The sequence below is a fragment of the Coenobita brevimanus genome, chromosome 56 (assembly GCF_032717465.1).
Source record: "Coenobita brevimanus isolate Jiangsu-jjx chromosome 56, ASM3271746v2, whole genome shotgun sequence".
Classification (NCBI taxonomy): Eukaryota; Metazoa; Arthropoda; class Malacostraca; order Decapoda; family Coenobitidae; genus Coenobita; species Coenobita brevimanus.
In genome coordinates, this window is record NC_137009.1 from 36,262,817 (window position 1) to 36,272,816 (window position 10,000).

A 10,000-nucleotide genomic window follows, 5' to 3' on the forward strand; every position below is an offset into this window, starting at 1 on the left:
TACAACCTTTCTCATAACATAATCCATAACCAAAACAAAGAGCATTATTATTATGATTATGATGATGATGATGATGATGATTATTATTATTATTATTATTATTAATATTAATATTATAATATGATAATGATGATAGTAATATTCATGATGATGATGGTAGTAGTAGTAGTAGTAATAATAATAATAATGATAATAATAATAATAAATAAATAAATAAACAATAGAATACAGGAGGCATGTGAGCTATATTAATAATTGCACAACTTCACCTCCAGGACGCCATTTGAAGAATATATATACAATTTCAAAACAATTTTCTTACCCCGAGATAGGCAAGATTAAAGAAGCTCCCTAACACATTTTCCTAGGCGATTTACTTTTCTTATTACACCTTACTGTCCTCGTCTGTTATATAAATCAAGTATTGCCACACTGCATAAAGCTCCCTAACACCTTTTCCGTAGCGATTTAGTTTGCTCATTACATCTTACTGACCTCGTCTCTGTATATAAATCAAGTATCACCGTACTCTGCATAAATAAAGCTCCGTAACACCTTCTCCTAGGCGATTTATTTTGCTTATTACACCTTACTGTCCTCCTCCGTGTTATGTAAATCAAATATCACCACACTGTGCTTAAATGACGTAGGATATTAACCAGCCATATCCAAAAATAAATCGCTAAGGAAGAGGTGTTACGGAAAACGAAATATAAAAATAGGTCATCGAACTGAAGTGGCTTTGGGTAAACAAGGAACAAAAAAAACAATGCAGTAGATGAGAGAGACTTTTTCCTCTCTCTCTCTCTCTCTCTCTCTCTCTCTCTCTCTCTCTCTCTCTCTCTCTCTCTCTCTCTCTCTCTCGTGTATTTTCTTTGACATCCACACATACAGTCACATACGTACATACACATATTCTCTCTCTCTCGTGTCTTATGTCCATCTATCTATCTATCTATCTGGCTTACTATCTATCTATCCATCCATCTATCTATATCTATCTCTTTATCTCCGTCTGTCTGTCTGTTTCTCAATGCATCTGTCTATCTATCTATCTGTCTGTCTGTACGTATCACTCACACACACACACACACACACACACACACACACACACACACACACACACACACACACACACACACACACACTGTAAAAATACCTCAGCCAACACTCATAAACAAGGGGTGTGTTTGGAGAGAGAGAGAGAGAGAGAGAGAGAGAGAGAGAGAGAGAGAGAGAGGAAAATCCAGTGCTATGTTAAGAAAATTCATTCATTCATTCATCCATCCATTCATTCATTCATCCATCCATCCATTCATCCTTCCATCCATCCATCCATCTATCCATCCATCCATTCATTCATTCATTTATTCATTCATTCATCCATCCATCCATCCATCCATCCATTCATTCATTCATCCATCCATTCATTCATTCATCCATACATACATGCATATATACATACATACATACTTACATCCATCCATCCATCCATCCATTCATTTATTCATTCATTCATCCATACATACATACATATATACATACATACATGCATACATTCATCCATCCATCCATTCATCCATCCATCCATCCATTCATCCTTCCATCCATCCTCCATCCATCCCTGTATAACAATAAGCCGGTCACTCTTCCCTGAGCAGCATCAAGAGTTCAATAAACCCCAGAGTCTTGAACCTGAACCCTTGGTAGGTGAGATGAGGTTCGGAGCGCCTAAACCCACAAGGCCACCAGGCGTTTATTGGTTATATGGTTACCACCCAACGTAGATTATTGGTTCGAAGTATAGGAAGTCATTGTTTGTCTTGCAGTGTAGTTATATATTTCGACTGAGAGAGAGAGAGAGAGAGAGAGAGAGAGAGAGAGAGAGAGAGAGAGAGAATATAAAACTCTTACATTCATAAAGGCTGTGTAGTGAACAAAAAGGTGAAAGGATGAAACAGAAAAGAATAAGAAATAAAAATATGAGAACTTAGAAGAATTTTGGGCTATAGAAAACAGCGAGGTGTTGGGCTATAGAAAACGGAGAGAATAAAGAAAACGAGAAAGTAGTAATTATAGGTAACTCTTAGAAATCTAGTCCCTCATTTTTATTACCTGCGCCGATGCCGACAGGTCTGTAAGTGGTACACCTGGAGATCTTTCTTTTTTTCTTCTTCAAAGAAAGTTGGAATATCTGCTCATGGAGAGCTGTAACCGATTTCTTTTTGAAATACAAAGTTGCTTAGCTTGAAGTTTTGAGTTCTTTTTAACATGTCAGCTGTTGAGTCAGCTAACACATCAGCTGACTATTAGGTAATTTTCAATTTTGGCCATAAGGAGGCGTTCCATATGGAGGCATTTTAGCGACTTTCTTATGAAATACAAAGTTTAAATTTTGAGTTGATCTGACATGTCAGCTGTTGTATCAGCTGTTGAATTAGCTGATGGTTCAGCTGATTGTTAGCAGTTTTCAATTTTGGCTATAAGAAGACATTTTAGAGAGAAGCTTTTAAAAACTGGTCACAATAGTTTCGCCACAGATCTGTGAAGACAGTCCCTTCTTGTCTGGATGGAGGCTGTGTACGACGGAGAGTGAAGCACCAGACGAAGATGTGGAAATGGTGGGGGGGGGAAAAAAAAAAAAAAAAAAGCAAATAATAAAAGACAATGTGAGAAAGTAAGAAAATGATGGAATAAATGCGATCAGGTTGGAAAATGGGTAAAAAAAAAAAAAAAAAAAAAAAAGGCCCATTTAAGGGTAACTCACGTAAATCTGGTCCCTCTTGTGTCTGGCGTGGAATTGTGTAAGAATATATGTAAAAAAAGAAAATAATGAAAGATAATGTGAGAAAGTGAGAAAATAAATGTGATCAGGTTAGAAAATGGGTAAAAATAACAAAAAGAAGCGGATTTAAGGATAACTCACGTAAATCTGGTCCCTCTTGTATCAGCGTGGAGGTATCATATAAGAATATTTGTAAGAAAAGAAGAAAATAATGAAAGATAATGTGAGAAAGTGGTGAAATAAAAGTGATCAGGCTAGAAAATGGGCAAAATTAACAGAAAAAGAAGCCCATTTCAGGGTAACTCACGTAGATCTGGTCCCTCTTGTATCTGGCGTGGAGGTTGTGTAGGATGGCCTCCTCTGAGATGGGGTACAGGGCAGCACAGTCTGGACACCCGACCTCCCCCTCCACCGACCCCGCCCCTGACCCGACCAAGGACCCGACCGACCCCGACCCGACTCCTGCGCTGCTGCCACACGCCGACCCGCCCATCGCTGGTCCGCCCATCACGCCTCCGGTACGGGTGCAGAGAGAGAGCCCAGGGACCCCACGCCCACGCCCACTCATGTCACGCCCACACCCACTCACCACTGCAAGGAAAAAATAAAATCAGTAAATAAAAATGGAATTGTGTGATGTATCCGGCATGAAAAGTAAGAAGGATTTATGATACGAAAAAGTAAGGGATTTATTACAGGAAAAAGGAGGGATTTATGATAGGAAAAGTAAGAGGAATTTATCATAGGAAGAAGTAAGAGGGATTTATCATAGGAAAAATGAAGAGGGATTTATGATAGGAAAAATGAAGAGGGATTTATCATAGGAAAAAGTAAGAGGGATTTATGACAGGAAAAATTAAGAAGGATTTATCATAGGAAAAAGTAAGGGATTTATCATAGGAAAAAGTAAGAGGGATTTATCATAGGAAAAAGTAAGAGGGATTTATTAGGGAAAGTAAGAGGGATTTATCAGGGAAGAAGTAAGAGGGATTTATCAGGGTCTTCAATATTTTCTGGAGGTAGATTAGTGCTTGAATAGGATGCTAGTCACGAAGAAGTGCTGCGGAAAGGATGGAGAGCCACAGTATTGTCTTTTTTTTCTGCCACTGAGCAACGTGAAATAAGCTGCAAAAGGACGAGAGAGAGAGAGAGAGAGAGAGAGAGAGAGAGATCATTACTTCTGACCGGAAGGAAAAAATAAGAAGGATTAGCGATAAGGAAGCTGTCTAACACCTCTTCCGTAGCGATTTATTTTTGGCTATGGCGGTTAACATCCTTTTGTACGTTATTTATTGGGAGGATTTATGTAATTCAGAAGAGGAGATCAAGGTGTAATAAGGAAAATAAATCACTTAGAAAAAGGTGTTAAGAAAGATATACTCCTTTCACCTCAACTTGGCCCAGATTTTCGTCCTTTTGCAGCTTATTTCACGTAGCTCAGTGGTAAAGACAATGCTACGGCTCTACATCCCTTCCATAGCACTTCTTCGTGACTAGCATCATATTCTAGTGTTTCTCTCTCTCTCTCTCTCTCTCTCTCTCTCTCTCTCTCTCTCTCTCTCTCTCTCTCTCAGAGCATACATGTACACCTCTTGCTGTCACATATAAAACGCACACATGTATACCTCTTGCTAGCGACGATATAAAACGCACACATGTATGCCTCCTGCTCTAGATATTAAACGCACACATGTATACCTCTTGCTAGCGAAGATATAAAACGCACACATGTATACCTATCTCCTGCTTTCATATAAAACGCACAAGTGTATACCTACCTCCTGCTCTCAGATATAAAACGCACACATGTATACATACCACTTCTATAAAACGTACACATGTATACTCGTACTTCTTGCTGTCATAGATAAAAAACGCACACATGTACACCTTTTGCCTCTACATGGATTCTGTCATCGAGCGAACGGAAATATACACATGCACACGCACACATACACGCACATACATTCACGTGCACACAGGCAAATACATATCCACATATACATACAGTCAATCATACACACAGAAAACACACACGCACCATTCCCAACCCTCTAACTATCATCCAATTGCTTTAACATCCTGTATCTCAAAAGTTTTTGAGTCTATTCTTAATAGAAAAATTTTAAAGCATCTTTCCTATCACAACCTTCTTTCTGATCGTCAGTATGGGTTCCGTCAGGGACGCTCCACAGGCGATCTTCTCACCTGCCTTTCAGACTCCTGGTCATCCTCCTTTCGGGACTTTGGCGAAAGCTTTGCCATTGCACTTGACATCTCAAAGGCTTTCGATAGAGTCTGGCATAAATCTTTAATTTCCAAACTGCCCTCTTACGGTTTCTATCCTTCTATCTGTGCCTTCATCTCTAGCTTCCTTTCTGGTCGTTCTATAGCCGCTGCTGTAGACGGCCATCGTTCTTCTCCTAGATCTATTAACAGTGGTGTTCCTCAGGGCTCTGTCCTATCACCAACTCTCTTCCTTTTAGTCATCAATGACCTTCTAAGCTGTACATCTAACCCTATCCACTCATACGCTGATGACTCCACCCTTCACCTTTCCATTCGATTCCCACAACGTCCATCTCAGCAGTTACTTCAACAAACAAGGGATGAGGCTATGGCACACCTAATGTCTGACTTGTCTCATATCTCTGATTGGGGTAAAAATAATCTGGTTGTTTTTAATGCGTCAAAGACTCAGTTTTTGCACCTATCAACCCGACAAAATCTTCCACAGGTATACCCACTTATGTTTAATAATACTCAACTTAATCCTGCATCATCCTTGAACATGCTTGGGGTTTCATTTGCTCGGGACTTATCTTGGAAAGATCATATTACATCTCTTGTAAAATCTGCTTCCAAGCGATTGGGTGTGCTAAGCCGACTCCGTTCCTTCTTTGCCCCTGCACAATTGTTGACTCTATACACGGGTTTTATCCGCCCCTGTGTATAGCACAACTCTTATATGTGGGGAGGCTCCCCACATGCAGCTCTTCTTAATAGGGTGGAGTCAAAGGCTTTTCGTCTCATTAACTCTCCCCCTCTTATTGACTCCCTTCAACCTCTGTCTCTTCGCCACAATGTTGCATCTTTGTCTCTTTTCTATCGCTACTTCAATGGTCACTGTTCCTCTGAACTGTCTGCATGCCTTCCTCCACTTCTACGACGGGCGCGTAACACCCGTCTAGCAGCAAACTCTCACCCCTTTTCTGTCCAACTCTCTAATGCAAGAGTTAACCGTTACTCCCAGTCCTTCATTTATGCAACAGGTCAGCTCTGGAACTGTCTCCCTCTGTCTGTATTTCCTACTTCCTATGATCTCCAGTCTTTCAAACGCAGAGTGTCCAGGCATCTCGAAATGAATGGATCTTGAATTTGGCTCTCTCTTGTAGTTTGTTTTTCTCTTGGAAGGAACAGTTTTGCGGGCTCATGGCCTTTGGTTCCTTCTTCCTAACAATATATATATATATATATATATATATATATATATATATATATATATATATATATATATATATATATATATATAACACACGTATACATAGAAGCAGTCACACACACACACACACACACACACACACACACACACACACACACACACACACACACACACACACATATATAAACACGTATACATAGAAGCAGTCACACACACACACACACACACACACACACACAGACATATAAGTACAAGCACAGATATATAAGCACACACACACACACACACACACACACACACACACACACACACACACACACACACACACACACACACACACACACACACACACACACACACAGATATATAAGTACAAGCACAGATATATAAGCACACACACACACACACACACACACACACACACACACACACACACACACACACACACACACACACACACACACACACACACACACACACACACACACACACACACACACAGATGTAAGTACAAATGCAGATATATAAGCACACACACACACACACACACACACAGATGTAAGTACAAATGCAGATATATAAGCACACACACACACACACACACAGATGTAAGTACAAATGCAGATATATAAGCACACACACACACACACACACACACACACACACACACACACACACAGATGTAAGTACAAACGCAGATATATAAACACACACACACACACACACACACACACACACACACACACACACACACACACACACACACACACACACACAGATGTATTTACAATCGCAGTTATATAAACACACACACACACACACACACACACACACACACACACACACACACACACACACACACACACACCGAAAAATGCCGAACTAATTTGTAGTCCCGAGTTTGTTCAATTATAAACTTAGTGTAGAGGGGGAGTGTGTGTGTGTGTGTGTGTGTGTGTGTGTGTGTTATCTCTCTCTTACATATACATACACAAATACCGACACATACATCTCATCTCATCAGCCGTTTGAGTGTCCACTGCAGGACCGGCCTATCCCGACCGAAGTGGGGACGATACAGCCAATGTATCTCTACCAAGTGGCTTAGGCTGTCTGGTAGAGACTGTATGTAGGGTGAGAAGTGCTTGTAAGTGTAATTGTATTGTTGGAGTGGCTTTGGATGTGTGTGTAGTCAGTGAACCAAGTGTAATCGGCCCACACAAGCCGACTGGGTGCAAGCATACTTTATAGTATGCGACACTGGTTCAACCACAGCACCCCTTGTGTCCGCCAAAGCAGTACGTGGCCAGAAGAACGCCCCCAAAGTTTATTACCCTGGCGGGGCGCGAACCCTCGTTCTTCAGTGTACGAAAACGCACACTTTACCACTGTGCCACAGAGGCTCCGATACATACATACATACACTCAGATACTTATCTGTCTATCCATCTATCTATCTCTCAATCTACTTTATCCATCTACTTAATGCTAGCCTTTTTCTATGTCTCTGCTAACATCACTCAATAAACAGCACTTCTTCGTGACTAGCATCTTATTCCAGTGTTAAGCTATTGATATAACTCAGTATTCAAGATGGAGAGATGGCAATTTTAGGCCAAGTTAGAGTGACAAGAGTATGGGCGTGAATTTGCCATCTCTCCGTCTGGAATTCTCTGTTGTAATGAGAGGGTAACGTTATAATACGATGCTAGTCACGAAGAAGTGCTAGGTAAGGATATAGAGCTATAGTATTGTCTTGTTCTGCCACTGAGCTGCGTGAAATAAGCTGCAAAAGGACGAAAATCTAGACCAAGTAAATAATAATAATAATAATAATAATAACAATAATAATAATAATAATAGTTTTCCATGTATATATAACCTTAATTTACAAGTCATGTGCGCTCTCAGCTTGAATATTGCTCACCCTTGTGGAGTGGATCAGGAGAGGTTGCATTAAAACAACTAGACAAAATTCAGAACAAAGCTGTTGGAATTAATAATAACCCTACTGCTACAAATAAACTACCTCCCCTGCAGGTAAGAAGGAATGTTGCCTCCCTTGCATTATTTTACAGATACTTTCATGGCATATACACAGACGAAGTTGCATCCGTAGTAGTAGTAGTTGAGATTCACCTCCCCGTTCTGGGGAGGGCACAGGCAGAAGAAAGCCTGTCACGGTAGATATTCTTGCTTATAGCGGGCTACAAACTAGCGAGGAGGTGGGTAGGCAGTGACCACCCCCAAAAGCTCGGCGATAGGAGTGTGTCAAACGACACTCGCTGCAGTCTGAAATTTTCCACCCTACCGACAGGTCGGTCGCTCAGACTGGAACGGAGTTGGGCTGTTGCAGGACAGTCCAGAACATGATGAAGTAATGGTTGATCACTTTGTTCAAGGCAGTGAGGGCATGAGTCAGGGTCCCTACCAGCCATATGGCTGTAACAGGGAACCCCTAATCGCAAACGGCAAATATGCACTGTAATATGATTGGGTGTGCCTGGGGTAACCGAAAGGGATGTATAGGACGTCGCCATCGCGTACCATTGTGCAGAGCGTGAGCCCTCCCAAACGTGTGACTCATGCTCTTCAAGTGACAGGTGGCCGATGGTGGTGGTCACTTTGCGCATGATGAGAGAGAGGCTGGGCCACGAGGGAAACGTGACCTCAGGAAGAGAGCAGGCGTGGTGAGCAGCAACATCAGCACGTTCATTCCCTGCAATGCCAACATGTCCAGGTAGCCAATGAAGAAAGATTTCACCACCCTTCCTAGTAATGGAATCAGCCACAGCCATGATGCTCGTAAGCAGATGCACATTGTCACAGAAGCGGTGCACCATGAGGCCATAGAGAGAGGAGAGGGAGTCGGTGTGGATCATGACACGCCGAGAGAGGTGTCGATCAGCATGTCTCAGTGCACCAAGTATGGCTACCAGCTCAGTCTGGTATGCTGAAACTCCAGAGGATACACGCCAAGCCTCGACATGGGTGCCACAGATCATCACAGCACCTGCATTCCCATCAGCATCAACCGACCTGTCAGTATAATAAATGGCAGTCTGGTGTGTGTAGAGCTGCCACATGACGGAGACCGTCCTGGCGTAGTACAGCAGGAAATGAGGACCTGGGAATCCCCGACAAAGGCAGAATGTACATGAAAGCTGAAGGTAGCCAAGGAGGTGCAGGGGAATACCCAGGACAGGGCAAATCGGAGTTACCTATAATGGCGTCAGTTGCATCAAGATGCCGAATAATGCCAGCAGCTGTAAGAATTTGGTCACCTTCAGGGTGTGGCTTTGGGGGTCGACTTAGAGTAAGCTCAAGTAATGTAGACACAGGAAGGTAGGGTTGGTGCTGGCAGAGCTGGGCAATGACAGCCGATGTACGTGCCCATATCCTGTACTTAAGGGACAAGCAGCCACTCTCAGCCCTGAGGTTGACAAGACGAGTCCATGGGGGTGCACCGAGCATGACACACAGAGCAGTGTTCTGGATGACCTCAAGAGAAATGCTAAGCTTTTCAGAGACGTCAGTTTGGCAGATCGCACTATAATCCATTATTGAGCGGATGGAATGCACATAAAACGTTCTGAGGACCCGGAATGAGGCCCCCTAGAGTGCGACTACAGAGGGCTGTGAGGGCAGAAATGCGGGTAGCAGCACATTCCAGTAAGTAGTGGACGTGGCAGCCAAACGTCAACCGGCTGTCAAAGCAGACATCTAGGTATTGGTGATGGTAAACCAGACTTAGGTGATGAACCCGAAACGCT

At 42.3% G+C, this 10,000-nt stretch overlaps 1 protein-coding gene across 1 annotated transcript in view; it reads right to left on the reverse strand.

Moving 5' to 3' along the window:
- The window catches only part of LOC145401701 (unconventional myosin-Ia-like), an 87,107-nt gene extending 77,319 nt beyond the window's left edge, over nt 1–9,788 (reverse strand). The window contains exons 1-3 of the mRNA XM_080273883.1: nt 9,449–9,788; nt 8,698–9,354; nt 3,093–3,376 (exon numbers count right to left, since the gene is read on the reverse strand). Coding sequence (XP_080130009.1) covers nt 3,093–3,376; nt 8,698–9,354; nt 9,449–9,788 — 1,281 coding nt within the window. The remainder of the gene's footprint in view (nt 1–3,092; nt 3,377–8,697; nt 9,355–9,448) is intronic.
- Nucleotides 9,789–10,000: the final 212 nt, after the last annotated feature.